A 23,420-nucleotide genomic window follows, 5' to 3' on the forward strand; every position below is an offset into this window, starting at 1 on the left:
CGACTCACGGATAGCCCCACAGTGGGCATCAGACTCATGGCTCAGTTCAGAGCCTCTTGATTTTTTTGGACACTCTTGATTGGGCTTAACTGGAGATGAAAAAATCACCAACTTTATCTTCAATGTTTCCCAATAGCAGTAGCAGTGGAAGCAGCGGGAGCGAAAGTCGTGAGCGAGAGTCGTGAGTTTTGGTGTGGGAGTGGGTCCATTATACTAACGAAACCGTCCACAAATATTCGGTGGGCTACATGACACGCCCTACACGTACCCCTCTACTCCCTCACCCTCCACCCACCCAAATTCCCAGAAAGAAATTAAAATACAATAAAATATGGGCTTTTGTGGTCCATTTTGTATGATAGAATTTTATTTTATTTTATAATATTAATGATAATTATTGGACCTCCGGGAGGGAAAAAAAACAAAAAAAAAGAAAAAAAAGAAGGCAAGGTGACTAGTCCACAACTCAATGCCCAAAAATAATGCAAGTCAATCTCCCAACTTGATTTTTTCTTTTTAATCTTTGCATCCCCCCCAAACCAAAACCAAAACCAAACAGAACCAAACCCTTATCTCTTATTCCCTCTTTTTCACCTTGTTAGGTCCAATTAGCTTTTCGGGTTAGTCCCAATTCGCGAAAGCCCAAATCTCTTTCTCTCTCTCCTCTTTCTCTCTCTCTTCTGCAAAACCCTAGATCGATCTTCCCCCTCTCCGTCTCCCTCTCCCCGGTCGGGGGACCTGAAAATCGGTCTCTGAGCTTCGTATGCACGTCGGGATCGAATCTCTCGGCTCATTACTACCGGTAATAATCCGAACTCTAACCCTAGACCTAATTTTTTCCGTTTAGGTTTCAGCTCGTCTGTTCTTGGTCGTGACTTTTCCCATGTTCGCGTCCTTTCGATTTTGCTGCTTTTTGGTCTTAATTTTGATAATTTGGTTGCTTGATTAAGGAATTATTGGTTTGCGTTTGCATATAAGAGATTAATTACTATAATTGTCTTGTTCTTTTTTGTTAATTATTTGTTCATTAACATACTTTTGATATCTAAAATTTATTTATTTATTTTTTATCTGACTGGATGTGTTCTGTTCTTGTTCATGGTCGATGGGTATACTACTTGCTTTATCTGGGCTGGTTCCATTATTATTATTATTATTTTTTCCCTGAAGCCCAAAGCTTGATCAAATTCAAACCCTAGATCTAGTCTGAATTCTTGGAATTTTTTACCTTTTCAGTCACAAATATATAAAATACCTATTTTAGCCCTGGCCCAGACTGTTATCCCGAGTGCTTAGAGTGAAGACTGAAGAGGACCTCATCATGCAGAAGCTGTGATGTCAATGTTAATGGGCCCTCATTTTATTGGCCCAGGCCCAACCGTTTTTTTTCTTTTTCAATTCTGTAGTCTGTACGTTTTAAGTCCTCATGCCTGTCATGATATGGCCTGCACATGGTTTGGTTAGTAACAAGAGTTCAAGAGCTATTTGGCGCATGGCTGTTAAAAATTTTCTAGCTTGTCACTGCTGTTAAATAAAAAGCTACAGGCTAAATATTGCGGTGGCCTTTTTTCTGAATAATTTTGCTGTAGTACATGGTGTCAATCACTCAAATTATGAAAAAAATATGAGATAAGCAAGTTCTAAACAATGTTTCTAGGTAATACCTTGAATATTTCCTTGAGCTAGTCAAGGAATTAAAAGAAAAGAAAGGAAAAAAAAATACAATTTTGTAAGCCCTGTTTCGGATGTAGTCTTTATAACTAAGATGACTTAAGCATCAGTTGTTGAGAATATATCTCCCCGCACACTATCATACGACTGTGTGTGCACCAGTTAAACTTCATGCTTTAAGAAGCAGGCAGGCAGAATACACTGCACTTCTATTTTCATTGCATACTATCGTCATTTAAATTTTATAATAGTGGTTATGAAGTCATATGTGCAGATTTCCTGATAATTTTTTTTTTCCCCCAAAATGAAAGTTGACTCAAGGAGTGACGTAGTTTCTAATGCCTTAAAGGTCTTTTACTTGTGGATGTTATGAAGGTTCTTGATGCATGTCTTATTTGCCACCATTATTACATCATATTTAATTGTTGTTAAGAGGCAATGTTTCCTGTGATGATGCATCACAAACAACATGAGCTTTTGTTTGTAATTAGCTGTTAATGAAATTATTTTCCATTATTTGACAATAATTCCTAGCGTGCTTCTATTGAATCTTATTAGTCAGTGTCCTGTATTCTTCAGAAATCAATTTCCTTTTTGTCGATTTGAGTAAATCTATTCAGCGGTTTTTTATGCTCCCTAATACAGGAATTTTCTTTTTGAGATAAGATGGCAACCACCGCTGAAACACAGCCTGATAACAATGTCATGATGACTCATGATACAAAGCCTAAAGAAGATAAAATGACTCAAGAAGCACAGCCTAATGATGAGAAAATAACTGATGAAGCTCAGGCCAATGATGAGAAAGTGGCAAATGAAGATCACCCTAGTGAAGGGAAATCGCCTCAGGAAGCTCAGCTTAGTGATGGGAAAACATCTCAGGAACCTCAGCCTAATGACGGGAAAATCTCTCAGGAACCTCAACCTAATGAAGGAAACACCATTTATGGAGCACAACCTCATGATGGAAAAATCACTTATGAAGAACAGCCTAATGAGGTGAAAATGACTTCTGAAGTACAGCCTAAGTATGAGAAGATGAGTCCTGAAGCCAAGCCTAAGTATGAGAAGATGAGTCCTGAAGCTGAGCCTAATGAGGAGGGAATACCTGAACCACATCCTCACGATGCAGTGATGAATCCTGAAGCATTGCCTCATGATGTGATACTGAATCCTGAAATCCAGCCTCACGATGCAGTCATGAATCCTGAAACCCAGTCCCAAGTCCCCGTCATGAATCCTGAAACACAGCCTCACACTGTCGCAAATCCTGAAACCCAGCCTCATGATGGGATGATGACTGCAGAAATCCAGCCTCATGATGCAGTGATGACTCCAGAAACCCAGCCTCATGATGCAGTGATGACTCCAGAAACACAGCCTCACAATGCAGTGATGACTCCAGAAACCCACCTTCATGATGTGATGATGACTCCAGAAACCCAGCCTCATGATGCGATGATGTCTACAGAAACCCAGCCTCATGATGCGATGATGACTCCTGAAACCCAGCCTCATGATGCGATGATGACTCCTGAAATCCAGCCTCATGATGCGATGATGATTCCAGATACCCAGCCTCAGGATCAGGATGTGTGGATGACTCCAGAAACCCAGCCTCAAGAAACCGAGCCTCATGACATGATGACTCCAGTAACCCAACCTCACGAAGAGATGACTCCTCCAGAAACCCAGCCTCATGATGGGATGATGACTGCAGAAACACAGTTAAACAATGAGCTGAGAGAATCAGGGGAAGCTAGCAATGCACTAGCAATTCCTGAGACTCATCCTAACAATACACTTGCAATTCCAGAGACTCAGCCTGACAATGCATTTACTGTTCCAGAGGCTCAGCCTAACAATGCATTTGCAGCTCCGGCGACTCAGCCTAACAATGCTTTGGCTATTGTGAATACGCAGCCTAACAATGAGGTGACTAGTCCAGAAACCCAACCTAACAAGCGGAGGAAAAAGAAGTCCATAGTGTGGGAGCACTTCACCATAGAAACTGTTAGTGCTGGATGTAGAAGAGCTTGCTGTAAGCAATGTAAGCAAAGTTTTGCCTACAGCACAGGTTCAAAGGTTGCAGGTACCAGTCACCTCAAACGGCACATTGCTAAGGGAACCTGTCCAGCACTTTTACGTAATCAGGACAACAATCAGTTAACTCCATATACCCCAAGGGTCGGTGGAAGTGACCCACCAAAACGGCGCTACAGATCCCCTAGCTTGCCTTACATTTCATTTGATCAGGACCGTTGCCGCCACGAAATTGCTAGGATGATCATCATGCATGACTACCCTCTTCATATGGTTGAACATCCTGGATTTATTACTTTTGTCCAAAATCTTCAACCTCGGTTTGACAAGGTGAGCTTTAACACTGTCCAAGGGGATTGCGTTGCCACATATTTGAGAGAAAAGCAAAGTCTTATGAAGTTCATTGAGGGCATACCTGGACGATTTTGCCTTACGCTGGATTTGTGGACTTCAAATCACACCTTAGGGTATGTATTTATCACTGGACACTTCATTGATAGTGAGTGGAAGCTGCAGAGAAGGATTCTCAATGTTGTGATGGAACCGTATCCTGAATCTGACAATGCTTTTAGCCATGCAGTTGCTGCATGCATTTCTGATTGGAGTTTGGAGGGTAGGGTGTTTTCTCTCACTTTTGGACATCCGCTACCTGAAGCGGGGCTTGATTGTCTTAGGCCCTTATTATGCATCAAGAATCCCCTTATTCTTAATGGGCAGTTATTGGTTGGGAATTGCATTGCTCATACTTTGAGCAGCATGGCAAAGGATGTGTTAGCAGCTGGACGAGAAATTGTCAGGAAAATTCGTGATAGTGTAAAGTATGTGAAAACTTCAGAATCTCATGAAGAAAAGTTTGTTGAACTGAAGCAACAACTTCAAGTGCCCAGTGAAAAGAGCCTATCTCTTGATGACCAAACTAAATGGAATACAACATATCACATGCTGGTGGCTGCTTCTGAGTTGAAGGAAGTGTTTTCTTGCTTGGATACTTCTGATCCCGATTACAAAGAAGCCCCATCTATGGAAGACTGGAGGCTGGTAGAGACTCTCTGTGCATTCTTGAAACCGCTCTTTGATGCAGCCAACATCCTGACTACTACCACTAGCCCAACTGGAATTACATTCTTTCACGAAGCATGGAAGATTCTGTCAGACTTGACTCGTTCGGTTACTAATGAGGATCCCTTTGTCAGTAGCATTAGCAAAGGAATGCTGGAGAAAATTGATAAATACTGGAGGGATTGTTGCCTGGTTCTGGCAATTGCAGTTGTCATGGACCCCCGGTTCAAAATGAAGCTTGTTGAATTCAGTTTCACAAAAATTTATGGTGATGATGCTCCCACTTATATCAAGATTGTTGATGATGGAATCCATGAGCTTTTTCTTGAGTATGTTTCGCTTCCTCTGCCTCTAACTCCAACTTATGAAGAAGGGAATGCAGGAAACAATATGAAGTCAGACGAATCCCAGGGAGGAACTCTTCTATCAGATAATGGACTGACAGATTTTGATATGTTCATCATGGAGACAACTAACCAGCAGATGAAGTCTGAGCTGGACCAGTATTTGGATGAGTCTTTGTTGCCTCGTGCGCATGATTTTGATTTGTTGGGTTGGTGGAAATTAAACAAGATGAAGTATCCCACCCTTTCAAAGATGGCACGTGATATTTTGTCAGTACCTGTATGCTCTGTTGGTCAAGACTCTGTATTTGATACTGTGAGCAAAGAGTTGGATCGGTACAGGAGTTCCTTACGACCAGAGACGGTGGAAGCCCTTATATGTGCAAAGGATTGGTTCCAGTATGGATCTTCAGAAGGATCAAATGCACTTGTGAAATTGGAAATTTAGATCTTAGGTGTCGCTTTAAATCACAATTTATGATCATGGTAGGTTGTTGTTAAGTTAGTCACTTGTAGCTTCTCCTGTTTTTACACTAGGCTACCATTTGTAACATTCTAAAGGATTGTTTGGATACATGGGACGTGAAGATATTTCTAGTGTAGCTTCTTTCTTTATCATTATGTGTTTTATGAAGCTATGTCCATTGCTTGTGCATCCTCTTTTATCTACAGGAAGGAAAACAAAGCCTGCTCTGTGACAGCATATATTATGGAAGCCCCTCTTATTATTAATCTTTCTAATTCATAACCTATATAGTCAGTTGTATGTGATTCTGAGGATATAAACCAACAGGTTCGAGGGTGGTTTTTATTCCCCCTGAAAAGAGAATGGTGATGTGTTAATACTTTTGGCATTGTTTCTTTTTAGCCTTAATCACGTAGTAATCAATTGCCTTCAATCAGCCTGGGGCCAGGGCTAAAATGGAAATCTATATCATAGGTGTTTTGAAATAATTTCTTAGTGAAACACGAACCAGTTGATAAGAGAAGGGATCACAGCGGCAAGTAGCAGCTAACAGGGTTCTGCACTTCAAACCTGAAGCATCTCATTTTGCATTATGTTTTGTTGACAAGGAATACCATGATTGCGGTTTGTGGATTTTATTGAATGAGGTAATGCATTGGCTCGGTTTATGTAACCATTTATGTCAATTTTCCTGTTGAATCCTACTAATGTCCTCAAGGCAGGACAGGAAAGAAAAGATCTGCAGATTCTCACCAGTGGTGGTTGCAAACGAGTAAATCCAAATGCACAAGCATAAAAATTAGCGCAAATAAACACCAGATTAATAATAAAAGGGAGAAACAACTTTATTGAATTTCTTTCTCTACATAAATTCCAAATGAAAATGATACGTTTTTTGGGGGAAATTTGGTGTTACCCTCCCACCACAGACCCCACGTTATACAAACTCATAATTTCTAGACTAATGTGGACATTTTGATGATTTATAACGCAACATCCACGAAATGGACTTTCTTATCCTCGTCAGGCAATTTCTCCAAGCAGAATGTGACTAGCCCAGAATTTGAATCATACTCAAATTCGACCTCATTTGAATCCACAGTGCACCTTCTTGGCTTAGCTGATGCATAAGCACCGAACTTGCCACAACCTTTAACCTCCATGCAGACCTTCCCCACCAATTCATTGCTACAATTCTCCGCTCTCTGATCACCTCCATACCCATCATCAATCTCCGTTAACTTAGCGCCGCCTTCAACTACATATTTGAGCCCCTCAATAGCACCACCAGCATTGAACATGTTGACGAGCCCCAAGGGCGCAAAGCTAAAGCCGGGGGATAAAAACTTAATGGGTGTGACAGTGAAGATTTCATGTTCAAGGACTTTAAGGGACACTGGCATTGCTGCATTGTACGGCAGGGTGATGAGTTCACCGGTCCGGTGACAGTAGATGGCGCAGTCACCGGTCCAATTGGGGTCCGTGGCAGCTTCAGCAATGAGGTGAACATCACGGCCCCTAATTTGCCCCGTTATTGCATCACTTGTGGTTTCGTGGAACGTGTTCTTCCTTTCAGTTTTGTTCCAAGCCGCTCCTTGGCAATTGTAAACACCCAGCACCCCTGTGTACTTGTTCATGTTCCATATCTTCAACAAGCTGACACGATCACGGGCTGGGTCCGAGAAGAGGCAATCGCGTGTGGGCCGCCCAGGCAAGCGTCCTCGAAGAATTGACCCATCAGGCAGCACTAATTTCTTTAGCAGCTCAAAGTTGTGCTTCCCGGGCGCATCACTGCTCAAAATTAATATATAATTTAACTTAATTAACGTCACCAAATCAGAAATTCTAAAATATTTCGGAACTATTATGTCAGTCATATAGTAAATAAAATAAATGATATTATGATATATTAATATATTGATATGTATATGTAAGTAGTGACCATTATGTTAAATTTAATTACACGCGACATACATATACTTAATTGATTATATTACCTAATATAGTGCAGTGTAGAATTATCATCAAAAAATTAAAAAAAGAAAAAGAAAAATATTGATCTTTTATGAGAAAATGAATGGCCATGTTATATGATTCATTACCTGACGTAAATGGGCCCACCACTTATAGCACGGGCCGATCCGTGATACTCAGCAGCTGGATGAAGGGAGTGGAACATGTCCCAATCAGGCCGCATGATTTCTCCCAAGAACACACTGTTGTATGCGACAGCTGCAATATGAATGGTGTGTGATGTCGGATCACGTGGGTAGAAATCATCTGATGCTCTCACTATAGCAGTTTGTTTTGAGCAGTAGAGTGCATCAGTATTGTGACTCATGCACGCAATGCACCCATTATCAGGGAAGTTCCTGGCAACCGACGCATCAAGCGCTTGATGATACTGTCTGGTCAACTCAACCCTGCCACCTAAGCCAGCACCAAGCGTCTCCAATATGCACTGGACGTCCACCTTAACACCGTCTATACCCGCAGACGCCAGATAGCCGTGCAACTCGTTGTAAAACTTGTACACGTTCTTCGGATTCACCAAACCCAAACCCTGCACCGCCATTACATCAGTCTTCCATGTTGGCTCGTTCTCCACCACTCCTTTCGACAACATTGGATACTTCATCAACGACTCGTATTCCTCCATCTCCTTAATCCCCGGGCGGACCCCACCCCAATACCCGGTGATCGCGTGCCACACGTACACGTATTTCAACCCGTGCTTTGTCTTCGCGATGTCCACTATGTTCTTAATACCCGTTTTGGGATCTTCGTTCTTTTGAAATTTCTCGTTCTCTTTAATCCCGGTCAACCTCATCAACGGCTGTTGTTTCTTTTCGTTCTCATCGTTGGAACTGTGATCGTCCCCGCCGACTAATTGCCAGCCGTCGTCAATAATCACGAACTTCGGAGGGGTCCCACCTTTGGCGAGACTCTCGAGCCCGGCCTCCACGCCTTCCTGAGTTACTTCCTGGTAAAATGCGTCCCACGTGCACCAGCCGAAATAGTCCACGATTCCCGGCAACTTCTTCTCGTGTCGTTGACGGAAGGTTTTGAGATGTAAATTAACTGCCCTGATTGCTTCAGTGATTGTCCCGAAAGGATCTGTGCCGGCGTGGACGAACAAAGAGTGACTAAACGACGACGCTTTGGTGTCGGAGTCGCCGCTTTCTAAACACAACTCGAGCTCGTCGTTTGCATTTCCTTGCAAACACGCGCGGAATGAGCCTTCAATTAGAGGGAGGAAAACAGTGTAGACGATCTGATTGTCTTCGTTTCCATCGTTCGATTCGATGTGGGACCCCTCTTTGGTTTCCACCAATAAGAACTGAGTCTCGAGTGGGATTTCACTGCCATGGTCGCCCATTTTCTGAGCCATCCACCACAACTTGAACCTGAAACAGGCCAAGAAACGAATGTCACGCAAAGCCCCGATGGGGAGCACGTGCCTGCTGCTTTCTTCATCGAAAGCCGCGCCAATGAAGACTCCCTCGACGGGACCGGAAGTCGAACCGGACGTCGTGATCAAATTGTCCGGCACTCCGGTAAGGATCGTACGATCCTTTACAATTAGCTTCCTCTCGGCGATCCTAACTACTGGTTTGATCGTCATCTCTTTAACTTCTTCTTCTTCTTCTTGAAGCTTCTTTCGAGGTGTAATTAGCTCGTCTCTCTGAAATTCCAAGAAGAAAATTAACATACATAAAAAGACTTAACAAGCAAAATGAGTTGAACAATTTAATTACCTTAAAAGTGAATACCGAGAATGAAGGATTGGAAGAATATCTGCGAATTCGAAGACATGAAGCCAATAAATAAGAGCTTGTTAGAAACTGGCAGAAATAAAAAGTTTCTTCAGAAATGAAAGGATTGGAGAAATTAGAAAAAAATAATAATATACCAGAATCAGAATGCTTCTTGGTTAAAACGACGAGTTTTGATTTTGAGCTTGAGAATGAGATGCTGTTAAGAGAGCACGATGTGAACGATGGGACAGATGAGGACGAATGAATGAGAGGCTTGTTATTTATAGTGGGGGATCTGAAACTGTAACAAGAATTTGACGCCATTTTTTTTTTCTATTGGTCTCCCTCTCTCTATAACTTTATTTTCGATTTCGATCTTTTCGTCCTCGTTCTCAAAGCATTATATCGTGTTTCGCGCCACGTCACACTCAATCCAACGGAGCTAAAATATCCTTCACCAGAGATTACGTTCCCACGTCGGATCCACGCTGTACCAAGGTTCAATCAAATAATTCCATGTACCAAATAAGTTCTAATACGTGGACTTTATTAGGTCATGCGCGTAGATTAAATCAAATGAGCTGATGTGTGTCCACGTACTCGGTTTCCGTCACGCACTCGAAAATTAAAATTTAAAATCATAAAACAATTTCCCATGAAATTTTGTTACGCGGCCTCTGGGAAGTGTGAACCGAAACGGCATCGCGAGGCATCCCCCTCGTGACCGTCCCACGCAACACCAGGTCATCAGCTGCCGGTGCCTTGGCTGCTCGTTTTGGCTAACCACAACCACCCACTATTTTGTCCAAGTCAAGATCGATAGTTCCATATCTTGGTAACTAAGCAATAATTATTTTAAATTTGGACGCATATCTAATTTTCTCGTATAATAAATCCCTGCGGGCAAAATGCCTGAAACAAGTGTCCTGGGCATCTTTTCTTGTGCTTGGAGAATTTGATTAGAGTGTTCGAAGGGGCCAACCATGATCAATCATCGATGGTACACGTAAGGTTACATATGGGCCCTTGATTTCAATGATTCCCTATATTTATGTTTTTTTTGTTTATTGTGGGACCTAATAATGTTACTGCACCACATGGGAAATCGGGGCAAGTGGAATGCATGTTGCTAGGAGCTATCATCATCATAGGTCCCGAGATTCTGGATTTACACGATTACACCGATTCTAGTCATTTATGAATCATCAACAATTTATTTTATCATATATTTTCACACGTATCCAATATTCCACATAATTTTTCGATTTTAAATCATGTGTTGTTTATATCAACATACAAATCAATTATTGGAGTGCATGATTGATCACCCGTGCTTGTCAGTTTGTAAATCAATCAATCGTATTGACATCTCGTTTAAGAAATTGTTAATTTATGGCTGCAACTTGATCCAGGTGTCACTCTCGTTTCTGTATTTCATTTTAGTACGATGTACGTCTCAAACAATGGATGGGCTACGTAGAGTGCGTATTGAATAATATTCAAATTTATTGCTGATATTGCACATTTTACAATTTCTTATAGGTGGCTGAGCTTCTTAAGTCGCAATTCATTTTTCACCAAAATCGTATTTGAATCTTGATATTTTCCTACTCAATAAAATGATTGAAGCACTAAAACCCACTAGATTTTCCATCCGTCTACGTGCTTTATATTTTGGCTTCACAAAAATTTTCAAGAACTTTCCACAAAATTCACCTTCCAATTAGATTTTTCATCACGTGGAAAATTTGTGTGCGTAATAAAAGAATTTCACTCCATCACGCTACATAATAACGATTGCCAAAAGCATTACGGCTTTTACCGTTTCATTGGACGTTTATGTGAAGCCTAAACTTGTTATATTTCCACTGATCAAATCACGTGCGTGATGTTTCCTTTCCACTAATTATGTGCCTCAGCCTCACGCACCAACTTTGGAACTATCTGCGGTTATTTGCTAATTTTGCCACTAATATTCTTCACCTACTAATAGGATTGTGAGATAATTAATGATAAAACGTGTCAGTTGTCACGTGACATAAGAGCTTTTAAACAGAAATCCCAAATAATTGCGCTGATTAAGTGAAAAGGACAGGACACGTGTGTGGTTATAGTTGTTCGAACAAAAATATCTGATAGTCGTGGAAGATCTGTATGATGTGAAGTGCGGTCCGCAAGCTTGTCTCTGACATCATCATCGTACACGAGACACGCCTTGAGTTTCATTCGTACTCCTTTTGTCTCCACGAGTTTTTAACCGTACAATACCGGCGTAGAGAACACTGAAAACTCGCTTGGTCTAGCTGACACCTGTCATAACCACTCGTTTCTGGAGGTTAGATTAAGATTACCTCCTGCGGGGGTAGTTTTGCTATAGTAGCGTGGGTGAAAGCAAACGCGTGAGAAGGCGAGTGAGATGGCGGGAGAGGACTGGGTGCTACGCGAGGTTAGAAATATTCGATGGAGTGTAACTTGATGTAGGGTGTAGATGAGTCTGGAAACCGGTGATTGATGAACCAGTGATGCTGTGAAGATCTCGTGAATATTCTTGATGTTTGAAAATGGTAAAGTTATGGTATGCTGGTGCTTCGTCACCCATTTTGGGGGCATTGGCAGCGAGAATGGCGATTGGGTAACGTGGGGTCGGGTGATGATTGAATTGAAATAAAAATGAGTGGTTTTGCTGTTTTTATGTGATGAAATCGTCAAAAATATCTTCCTGTTCATTCCTGTTGGAAGGAAAAGTCAATAATAAGTGAAGCCACTCGGAGCTTCAAGACAAATGAGGTCATTACGCTCACCCTAGTATCCGGCCAAGGAGAAAATTATAGAGATATTTTGACGAGGTAACAAGCACGTGATATCGATTTATTCGTCAAAATTTTTAAGCCGAATCTTCAACTACTTTGGCTCAACTATCTTAAAATAAAATTCTCCTTAGAAAATTTTCTCATTCCCATTGAGCAATGGGTCAGTGCATTTGCAGTATAATTGTCCTTGAAGAATTTTAAAAACGGGGCTTAGATATCTTAACAATTACAACTAAATCAAATAGGATTATAGAATTTTAAAAACAGGGCTAGACACTGTATTTTGTGAGAGCTGTAGCTAATCTAGTCTGTAAGCTAGCATGACCTTTGATATGAACCACTTTTTGCTTATAGAAACGGTCGGTGATTGTGAGTTGTTTAAAAAAATAAATCAATCCAAACATTTGGCTAAATTTAAACAATTGATTTTTGTGAATGCTTAATTCAAAATTTTTTTGAAAAATTAGGGTGGAAATAATAATGAGAGCACGGTTATTCGCCTAGCCAAGCACACACTCCAAAATTAGGGTTTTGTCCTTTAATCAATTATCAAAACCTTTGCAGTTTACAACAATGTTGAGTTCCTCCGATCAACTGAAAGAAATCATAAGTCTAATATCTCCAAGCTCCAATTCAAACAAGTCATTTGGTTGCTCTTCTCTGTTGAACTTGCAAGAATAATCTAATATCAATCCGTCTTCAATTCAAGCCCTAGCTCAAAGCACTCATAGTCTGATCACCTCAATCTTGCTAATACATTTGAAGAAGATGAAGAAATGTAAGAATAAGTACGCCTATTCATTGGATTGACTAAAATGAAGGTAACGTTGTGTTACTGAAAACAATAACTGTGTTCTATCCTTTTAATCCACTTTGATTTATTTTCTTTTTTTTCCCTTATCACTTGTTTATCTATTGATCGCAGGCAATATGTGATTTAGGTGTATGGTGTATATCTATCCAAAAAAATAATTTGGAGGCATCGTTTCTTCTGCTCACTTCGAGTCACTCTTGCGGGCAGTTATTCACGCCCTTGACAATCCTATTGGTCCTTTGCCTAACAACATTAGAGGCCGTACAGGTACCAGACACAGTAATTGTTGATACTATAGTGACTTGCTCTTATTACCCTAAGCATGGAACATAACACAGTCTATTAATGCAGTAATTCTTGTGAGGTAATAAAATTTCAAGACTAACTTGCATTTAAGTTGTGTTCACAATAAGAAAATGCTAGGTTTGTCTTTAGAACTAAATCTTTGATGCTGCTGTAATGTCAGCTCAATTAAGTCAACAAATGAGAGAATTCTCGGACATATGGGTTTCTTTCTTCAGAGGACTTCTTACCATTGACAAAAAGAAAAAGGGACGCGTCAGAAAAGTGTGCGCTAAAGACAGGTCCACGATATTTCCTCCAACACTAGCGCTGTCAATGAGCTTGTGCTTTTCCTCTTTTAACACTTATTTCTAATGGAGATGCATATCAAACGTAGAAAGTCTTTTATGACGAGTGATTCTGTCATGCAATCTGGGGAAAAGATTATTAAGTAACTGATTCATTCAATTAATATCAAATCAGAATCATATCATATAACTCGATTGAATCACTAGTTTCTTTAAGTTTATTTTTGTACTTTATAAAAATTAATATTATGCATGTGACAGACTGACAGCGAACCCGGAGGAGCCTGTAATTGATTTTTTTTTTATAAGAGAAAAAGAGATGGGTGTGGTTAGAAGGTTAGAATACTGGGGTGTTTCCTATGACGACATGCGATGGCCAGTGCAGCCCAGCCCATCCAAAGTCTTGGCCCGCACATAATGAATTGCAAATTGCAAGACATGCTGTAAAATAAAGCGAAATAAAAAAAATGTGGAAATTTATATGAGCTACGTTTTTCAAACTAAAGACTCGTGGTAAGGGCGTTAATACCCCAACATAATACGAGATGAGTTATTTGTATTTTGCAACATTAGTTTTGTAAAAATATTATGCGTAATATTAGTGATGTAAATATTTGTATAAATCAGTGACGTGTCATGTCATCTCTATATTTTTACTAACAAATTACAATGCGACATTTGTAAAGTTTTGATGTAAGTTCGTGTCTCCACCGAAGCGACTTAAATATGATATTCATACAACTCGTGATGTCCTGATGACGTATTAAATAAGTAATTATTTAACACATAACGTATTATGATGGATATGTATTGTAACAACAGTGGTGCTTTCATTAATTTGTAATCATAATAGAATAGAAATCGAAATTAATTAAAATCAAAATCAAATATTGATGTGTTTATTTTATCTTGGAATCGAGAATGAATTGTTATAATTATTAAAATGTACTTAGTTAACTATTATTATTGTTGTTGTTGTTATTCTTATCATGTGTTATAATAATTATAATTATTATTATGAAAAAAACTTATAACAACAAAAATATTTATAAAATAACAACAAAGATGACGACAATAATAATAATAAATACAACAACAACAATCATCATCATCATGAGCATCATTATTGTTAAACAACAGTCAGCGACAACCGAGACGAGTAATAACAATGATAATCAACAAGTAATAGTGCCAACAAGATCGGTCTATGCAGTACTCGATCTGATTCTTGTATTTTCTTTTTAAGTTTTCAAATATAAAGGAATGACAAAACAAAAATTATAAAGTTTGAATGGGATAATTTTGTGAGTCTAAAAAATAGAGTTGTGATTTTCAACCCCTCATAAAATTCAGAACTCTACTAATCATTTCTAAAATTAATGTATCCCTTACTAATTTAATTTTCAATCCCCTCTTTATTTTAAAATTAAATAAATTATTTACTCACATTCTCATCTCATTCCCTAAAAAGTAAATACATCAAAGGATTATTGTAAGTCAAATTCCACACTTCAAACTATTACTTATTTACTTGAAAAAGAGGTCCACCTCCGAAAATAGCCCGAAACCAGAAGACAAAACAAAAGGAGAATTTCCTACGACCACGATAAGAAAATACAACTGCAAAGTACCGAATCAAAACTGCTAGTAAAGTTACTCATTTGGACTCAAAACGCAACCCGTTCACTTTCTCTCGCTATCGCAAATTCGGTAGCATAGGTTTTTTTCCTCTGCAAATCGGACGCACATTACATACGCTCGCTCTAATTGAACCGTACTCCTTTGCAAATTTCCCAAATTAAATCTCTTTAGGTTTCCCCACCTCTCAAAACAAAATAATAATAATAACAAAAATAGAACAAAAAAAAAACCCCAAAAGGCCAAATCTATCCAAATGAAATTAAAATCTCTGCCTAGACTATCGTAAAACCTAGGGTTTTTAATTTATATTTTTCTACAAAAATATTGTTTGATATTTTACTGAATCGGATACGTTCTGTTGTCGAGATTCAAGTTGTGTTGTACCTGATTGCGATTGTAGCCCCTGATCGGTCGATCTGGTCATGGATTCTCGAGATTCAACGCAATCGACGGCCGCTGGTAATACCTCCGGTGAAGACGACAGTGGCGTTCTCTCCGTCACTGCCACTCTTGCTAAGGAAGCCGCTCTCTACTTTCAGTCCCGTAAGTTCGACGAGTGCCTCGATTTGCTCAAACAGCTCCTGGATAAGAAGCCCGATGATCCTAAGGTAATTTCAATATTTGTCTGTGAAATAACTTTCGGTGTTTGTTCCTTTGTACACGCTTAATGATGATTCGATCTTTTTTTTTTTTTGTGCCCCTTTTCGTTTTTAGTTGGAAATGAATACGGCTCTGATTTGTATGAATTGTGACGTATAAAGTTGTGTGTGCTACTGTTAGTTTCATTGTAATCATTATAAGAATTTTAGTTTAAACAATGTGGATGGTTTGTGCTCTATTGCATGCTAATCATACTATACTAGTATTTTCAATTCTGGAACTAGACTATCCAATCCATTTTGAGCTGTTTGAAACCTTGAAATGTGAGTGAATTTGGTGAATGATAGAGAATGACTAAGAGTAAGCAGTAGAAAAAAAATGTTTATGCAAGCTAACTACTTTTATCAGAGTAGTATTAATTGCTGGTGTACCAAGTAATTTTACTGAGAAAATACAAAATCACTAGAAGCTGGACTGTCTGCTTAAGTTCAACAATAGTATGGACTAGGTCTAGGGATTTGTTTGTGGACTGTGACTGGGATTGGAGGGATCTTATGCTTACTGTTGTGGCTTACTCTATGCTGCTGCACTAAATTATTCATTCCTTTGGAAGTGTTCATGTCCTGTATTCAGGTTATTGAAATTTGATTTTATTATATGTGTAGATGAGAATTTATGCATTATCTCCAAAAATAATAATGAATAAGTATGATTCTTTTACCTAAGCAGTTAAGGCCATATTCTATGACCTTTGCTGTCTTTGTAGTTAGTTCCACAGCACAATAGCAATAGCTTTTAATTGTCCTGATTTTGCAACATTTCAACGTAAGTGCAGTGTTGCGTGTCCCTTTTTATTTTGGTGGATGGTCTTTAAGTTCTTGGATTGTTGATTTTTGTTCAGATTCTTCATAACATTGCAATTGCCGAATACTTTCGGGACGGTTGTACAGATCCAAAGAAGCTGCTTGAAGCTCTTAATAATGTGAAGGTATGATAATATCTCTTTTATATGGAGGTTCACAAGGACATCCTTTTTCTTGGCCATCCACAACCCCATCTTGTAATCATATTTTTGAATAGTATGATAGAAGTTGAGATCCAGAGGCAGTAGTCTGTCAATCTTGGTACATAGATAGTTGTAATGGAGTGAATTTTTTTTATTGAGGACATCTCTTTTGGAATTTGTCTATAGTAAGAGGCCATCGATTTTCTGTAGTACGCATTTTTTGTTTTTAGATTTGTTTGTGGAAATATAGACATATATCCTTCTTAAACAGTTGAGCTAATGGGGAGGTAGATCTTCCACCCAAAAGGAGCAATATTCATACTGGACGGTTTTGTGGAACAAATATATTCACTCGTTTACTAATTAATCTATCTAACTGTATCTTGCTTCTTTACCTTTCATCTACTGTTTGAAAAGTATTCCCAGTCATTTTTCAGATCTTTTTTCAGAGTGCAAGCGCGAATATAATTGCTGTTAAAAAAACATGTTTGACCTTCATTGCAGCCTGATTAGATGGTCTTGATTTGGATTATTCTTTATGGAGGTTGTGTGGAATGATTTCCAAGAGATTTCTCTTGCCCTGCATGGTCGGAACTTGAAATTTTATAGGTTCAGTTTTGTGCTCCTCTATGATAGGCTGCTTTATTTTATTAATAATTATTTTTCGTCCTTTCTTTCTGAATTTCTCTAATTTAACTAGAAAAAGGATAGGTCATAAGAGAATCATCATCATCATCATTATTATTTATGTTATGAAAGAGTAGGTTGTTTTATACTAAGATTTTCAGCACATTATGTAATGTATTCATCTTGTTATACTAATATTTTCAGCAAATAATTATTCATTTTGTTTTGATTCTGAATGATTTCTCATCCATTTCTTCTTTGGTGCTGCTGTAGAACAAAAGTGAAGAACTTGCACGTGCAACTGGGGAACAGACGGAGGGTGGTGGCAATATTGGAAATAAAGTCGGTTTGGGGTCTAAAGGAAGTGGTGTTGTGGGAAATCAAGTTTCTGCTGCTAATAGTGGGAGTTTAGTATACATGGATGAGTTTGACGTGTCTGTCGCAAAACTGAACATTGTATGCTTCCTTGATCTTCAAGTAGCTTATTGAATTGCTATAATTAGTTTTGAGTGTTCAACCAAAGGAATTTAACTTTTATGCTATTTGTTTCTGAAATGACTTCTTGTTTCAATTTTTTATAGGCGGTTATCTGGTTTCATCTTCATGAATATGCAAAGGCATTATCAGTTTTAGAGCCTTTGTACCAAAATATAGAACCAATAGATGAGGTACAACTAGTTTTTGCCTGACTTTTGTTTAGGTTGTTGTAATGATGTGCTAACTGCTTTTCTAACTTTTAAGCAGACAACGGCGCTTCAAATTTGTCTCTTGTTGCTTGATGTTGCGCTAGCTTGCCATGATGCTTTCAGATCTGCTGTAAGTGATTATGATTACATCGTGGTTTTTGCAATTTTTCAAACTTCACTGTTTTCCTGCATGTTTCCAGCAGGCTGATTCTGTGTTAAGCAGTAATGAAACTTCATCTGATAGAAGATCTGTGGTTCAGTTTTCCTACCACTAAGTTTTACTTTGTTAAAAAAATGTTGTGATGCATGGAGGAATCATGCTACGTGTTAGTTGAAAGCCTTTTTATAGGAAATATTTTTAGAGGCTGCATAACTAGTGATAACTTCCCCCCTTTCTCTCAATTCATCTTTTCCAGTTTCTTGTCAGAAAAGACTGGTGAATGTTGCCCTAGAGTTTTCTTCTATGGTCTTTAATTGCTTGGTGAACTGTGTGAACAACTTACTTTTGGAAGAGAAACGTCAATACAATCATTTTCAGAGTAGACGGTGTTTTATTTAAAGTTGAATTCTTTGTGATTAGAATATGTTACGCATTAATCACTGGAATCGTAAATTTGATTGTAATCCAAATTTAATTCTTATGATGAAGTGCATGCAATCTGTATTCTGTATCGTAATTCACTTGGTTCAATCTCATCATTTTGTGCTGCCGATTACAAACAATGTTGCTGAACCATTCCATTAGAATCAGAATTGCATTCTATTTGTGTACACACGACTCTTTTTTTTGCCCCAGCACTATGCTTTATTAAATAGCTTTTGCATTTCATGGGTTTTACTACTTGTGCTTTGAAAATTATTTACCTTATAATTTGTCTTGTGAGGTTATCTTTGTTTTCTTTCTATCCTTGTTTCAGTAATGATAACCAACTCTTCAACCCCTCTCTCGTTCCCTCCATGTCTGTGCGTAACTGTGTGTACAGTGTTGGGAAATTAATGTTGTGAGCTGTGTTTTTGGAGTGGAGGAAGGCATTTTATTTTCCAAATTTTCTTGCCACATAGCTAGATATGCATTTCATCCATATGGGGAAGCTTGCCTAACCTTTTTAATTAAAACTTTTTTCAAGTGTAATACTTCTAATGTTCTTGGCCTGGCAAGCCTTGTGTAGAAGACGATTGATACTTTTATGAAATTGTTTCAACTTTTGGTAAAAGTTTTGTATCAGGATTGCTGCTTGTTTTGATGATTGTTGTGCATTTTGTTGTGAACCTTCTTGTGTGTGATTTTAATAAAGTTGATTTACTTTGTAACTATTTTGCTGACATTTTGTCTTGGATATGAGGTCTTCTTTACTGTTTTTGCAACTGATAAATTGTATCATATTAAGTATTCTCCATTGTGATTCTTGATGTACAGGATGTGTTAATATATTTGGAAAAAGCTTTCGGTGTTGGTTGTGTGAATCAAGTTGATAGTGGTAGCATGGGACAACAATCGACTAATCTACTTGCAAAATATTCCTCTGTGCCAAGCAATTCATCAACTGCAGATGCTTCTAATTCCGATTTGGCTGCTACAGTAAATGCCTCGGAAAATGCTTTGTCAAGAACTCTATCAGAGGAAACGCTTGAAGATGATACAGTGTTAGCATTATCAAGCCTGGAGATCAGTGGTCAGAATTTAACAAGGCCAGTCGGTCTTTCTTCAAATGAACTTTCGAGGACCCTTGTTGATAGGTCCATCTCTACTGTTGATCTTAAACTGAAGTTGCAACTTTACAAGGTTCGATTTCTTCTCCTCACTAGGAACCTAAAGCATGCAAAGCGTGAAGTCAAGCTTGCAATGAACATTGCACGTGGGAAAGATTCATCCTTGGCTCTCTTCTTGAAGTCCCAGCTTGAGTATGCCCGTAGGAACCACCGTAAAGCCATTAAGTTGTTGTTGGCGTTAAGTAACCGGACAGAGATGGGGATTTCAAGCATGTTCAACAACAATCTTGGCTGCATTTATTATCAACTTGCAAAATATCATACATCATCAGTATTCTTATCCAAGGCACTAAGTAATTCTGCATCTCTTCGGAAGGACAAACCTCTGAAACTGCTAACTTTCTCCCAGGATAAATCTCTCCTCATAACATATAATTGTGGACTGCAGTATCTGGCTTGTGGGAAACCAGTACTAGCGGCTCGCTGTTTCCAGAAGTCAAGTTTAGTTTTCTATAAACAGCCTCTATTGTGGCTCCGACTTGCTGAATGCTGCCTAATGGCTTTGGAAAAGGGACTTGTTGCACCAGGTAGGTCTTTATCTGATGGATCAGAAGTTAAGGTTCATGTTATTGGCAAAGGGAAGTGGAGATATCTTGTAATGGAGGACGGGTTTCGAAAAAATGGACATGTGGATTCTCCGGAAAAGGATGATTCATCTCTGGGCAGTGATGGACAGCCTAAGCTCTCGATGCCCCTTGCCCGGCAATGTCTCCTTAATGCCTTGCACTTGTTGAACTATCCCGACTTAAATTATTCGAAGTTTGGTTTGCCCTCGAATTCATCTGTGGAGGAAAGTGAGTCAAGCGAAGGGGCATCTTCCAAGAACTTGAACCACAAAAGCTTGTCCAGTCTTGATTCCAAAATATCAGTAGGCTTAGGTCAGGTTACTGCAAATGGTGATGCAAAAGATCAAAAAGGAGGAACTAGTCTGGAGGTCATACAGAACTCTCTTTCTTATTATGAAGATGTCTGTAGAAGAGAAAATCAGATGATTAAGCAAGCTCTCCTTGCCAATTTGGCATATGTAGAATTGGAAATGGAAAATCCCGTGAAGGCCCTTGCTGCCGCAAGGTCTCTCTTGGAACTCCCGGATTGTTCAAGAATTTACATTTTTCTGGGTCATATCTATGCAGCTGAGGCTCTGTGCTTGCTGAACAGGCCCAAAGAAGCAGCTGAGCATTTTTCGATGTATTTGAGTGGAGGAGATCATTTTGATTTGCCATTCAGTCGAGAGGACTGTGAGCAATGGCGAGTAGAGAAAATCATTGATTGTGAAGAACTAAATGGAGGGCCAGCGGCTGCTAAGAATCCTTCCCCTGAGGACTCACAAGATACCATGTTTCCCAAGCCAGAAGAAGCACGTGGAACACTTTATGTGAATATTGCTGCGATGTTTGCAATGCAAGGTGAATTTGAACGAGCCCATCATTTCGTGACACAAGCATTATCCATATTACCCAGAAGCACAGAAGCCACTCTGACAGCAATTTATGTGGATCTTATGCTTGGCAAGTCACAAGAAGCTCTTGCCAAGTTGAAACACTGTAATCACGTTAGATTCCTCCCCAGTGGTTTACAATTGAGTAAGTCTTGCTGATGATGTTGTAATCCGGTGGCTTTTTATTCTCTGTGTCTGGTCCTCCCCTTGGAGCTAGTTAGCAGGTAGATCAGCAATCCTTCTAGAGGATTTGTAACATATATATAGTTCAATTCAGAGAATAATTTTTTTTTAACTGTTAATTTTCTTCCGGTTGTTCATTTTTAGGGTCCATTGATATGTGGTGAGGCAGAGTGTTTTGGTTATAGCGGATGCCCACCTTTTACATTTGAGATTTAGTTCTGATTCAGATTTTTGTCTTTTAGTGGCTGATCCATTTGGTATTAAAGAAGTAGAGAAAATACCATGTGCACTTCTTTAGATTGAAACAACAAAGAGAGGAAAATTCTTTTCTGAATTTGGATTCCCAGATATGTTATGGTTATAAGAATTGTTAGAATTGAGTCGGTTTCTGTTGGAGGCTCGCGAATTGCTGTATTTTATGATGTGGATACATGCTCTTTAATTAATTAGGAGATGCTAGAATGCTTACCTGGGAAAGTAATGATATACTGGGCTCGCGGTGGGAAGTGGGAACAAGTTCTCTTGTTGCAAGCACATAGATACGGATCAGATTCATCTGATGTACCGTAAGTTTTTTTCTCACAGAACTGAGAAATATGATGCAAAGCCTGATGTACGCTTGCATTAAATCGAGTTACATGTCCGCCACCCACTAGATTCATTTGACTGTGAATAGTTTTGCTTGGGCGGCAAGGGAACTCTTGATCGTCGAGATAACAGGTAGTACGTGGAAAACAAAATCAATAATGGAGGTCAGGCAAGTTGTGTTGAGTCATCTCAAGTTTTGGCTCCATTTCCCTTAACCTGACGATTTCAATTCTCTTTTCACATGCTTTGAAATATTAGTTCAAACTTCACAGGATGAGCATGATGGTTCCGCGTTCCGCTTATAGTAGTGGGTCCCTTCGAAGCCCATAAACAACAAACAAAATGTTGCTACTTTAATAGTAATAATAGTATCACACAAGACAGGAGTGTGTCTATCTCCAAGTGGTTTAAATGATAAGATCTCATCTCAAAAAAATTAGAAAGAAGAGGTTTAAGAATCAAACTTCATTTTATTCATTCTAACATTGGGATGGCGTTGGCTGGGCTCTATCTTTGGCTTCTGTTGAATTTTCCAGGAGGTGGTATCCGCTCCTGTCTGATGAAATCTTATATCGAATGTATAAATTAAAATGCAAAACATACTAATGAGTCAATAATACTTCATCGCTGTTCTAACAAAGTTGGGCGTTCGGGACTGCTGCCACGCCGCAGCGCATTCAAGCAGACACTAAGCCGACATATTTTCTATCTTTATTTCATGCTTCACAATTCATTTCCTAACCTTTATCTATGAAGTATGAGATATTCTCCATTTTCATTCGTTGTGTAAAATGAACTCTACATTAAATAAAGTAATTTTAACGAAATCAGTACACCACAAAAAACAAAAAGAGAGAGAGACCAAAAAACCTCAAAGATTGGGAGTATAATTCTTTCATAATTAACTAATCATTTGAGGTACAATTTTTAAAAAGATAGTATCACTGAAAAGAAAGGTTGCGAATTCATTCCACATGCATTTTCTTTTTATTCTTTTTCCCAATAATTTCTTCTTATTAACAAATTATGATGACTCATCTTTCCAAGTTTTATCAATTGATTGGTTCCTTTTTCCATATTAATCTTCACCTGTAAAATCATTTTTAAAAGCTCCCTTACGGTTACACATATATCCCAGTCCCACAACAATCGACTAACTTAAACCACGAAACAATTATATTCCTCACATTTATTGGGGTCTCTTTTCTTTCACTAAACTAGTTACCAAACACCTAAACAAAATTATTTACAATAGACATTTCATAAATTTTATAAGAGAATTTAAAAACACCAAGGCATCTGTTGATGTCGAACAAGAGCGGGGAA

At 38.8% G+C, this 23,420-nt stretch overlaps 3 protein-coding genes across 5 annotated transcripts; 2 read left to right on the forward strand and 1 right to left on the reverse strand.

Annotated features, from left to right (window-relative positions):
* The first annotated feature begins 441 nt into the window (after positions 1–441).
* Positions 442–5,735, forward strand: LOC107176476 (zinc finger BED domain-containing protein DAYSLEEPER-like). Of its 2 annotated transcripts, none has more exons than XM_015529047.3 (2): positions 442–802; positions 2,338–5,735. In XM_015529047.3, the coding sequence occupies exons 1-2, from the start codon at positions 764–766 to the stop codon at positions 5,563–5,565; spliced, it is 3,267 nt and encodes a 1,088-aa protein (XP_015384533.1). In that variant the 5' UTR covers positions 442–763; the 3' UTR covers positions 5,566–5,735. The 2 variants fall into 2 exon arrangements, with proteins under 2 accessions (XP_015384533.1, XP_015384534.1); XM_015529048.3 differs by having other exon boundaries at positions 443–802; positions 2,317–5,735.
* A 668-nt stretch (positions 5,736–6,403) lies between these two features.
* Positions 6,404–9,716, reverse strand: LOC102620630 (probable galactinol--sucrose galactosyltransferase 6). Of its 2 annotated transcripts, none has more exons than XM_052434185.1 (4): positions 9,495–9,716; positions 9,342–9,395; positions 7,686–9,268; positions 6,404–7,374 (listed from the first exon to the last, which is right to left on the reverse strand). In XM_052434185.1, the coding sequence occupies exons 1-4, from the start codon at positions 9,663–9,665 to the stop codon at positions 6,567–6,569; spliced, it is 2,616 nt and encodes an 871-aa protein (XP_052290145.1). In that variant the 5' UTR covers positions 9,666–9,716; the 3' UTR covers positions 6,404–6,566. The 2 variants fall into 2 exon arrangements, with proteins under 2 accessions (XP_052290145.1, XP_006474418.1); XM_006474355.3 differs by having other exon boundaries at positions 9,342–9,381; positions 9,497–9,645.
* A 5,545-nt stretch (positions 9,717–15,261) lies between these two features.
* On the forward strand, positions 15,262–21,893 carry LOC102620348 (uncharacterized). The gene is made up of 6 exons (XM_006474353.4): positions 15,262–15,804; positions 16,698–16,784; positions 17,703–17,885; positions 18,011–18,097; positions 18,174–18,245; positions 19,533–21,893. Exons 1-6 carry the CDS (start codon positions 15,619–15,621, stop codon positions 21,480–21,482), a joined length of 2,565 nt encoding a protein of 854 aa, XP_006474416.1. The 5' UTR covers positions 15,262–15,618; the 3' UTR covers positions 21,483–21,893.
* Positions 21,894–23,420: the final 1,527 nt, after the last annotated feature.

This window comes from Citrus sinensis, chromosome 9 (genome assembly GCF_022201045.2).
Source record: "Citrus sinensis cultivar Valencia sweet orange chromosome 9, DVS_A1.0, whole genome shotgun sequence".
Taxonomy (NCBI): domain Eukaryota; kingdom Viridiplantae; phylum Streptophyta; class Magnoliopsida; order Sapindales; family Rutaceae; genus Citrus; species Citrus sinensis.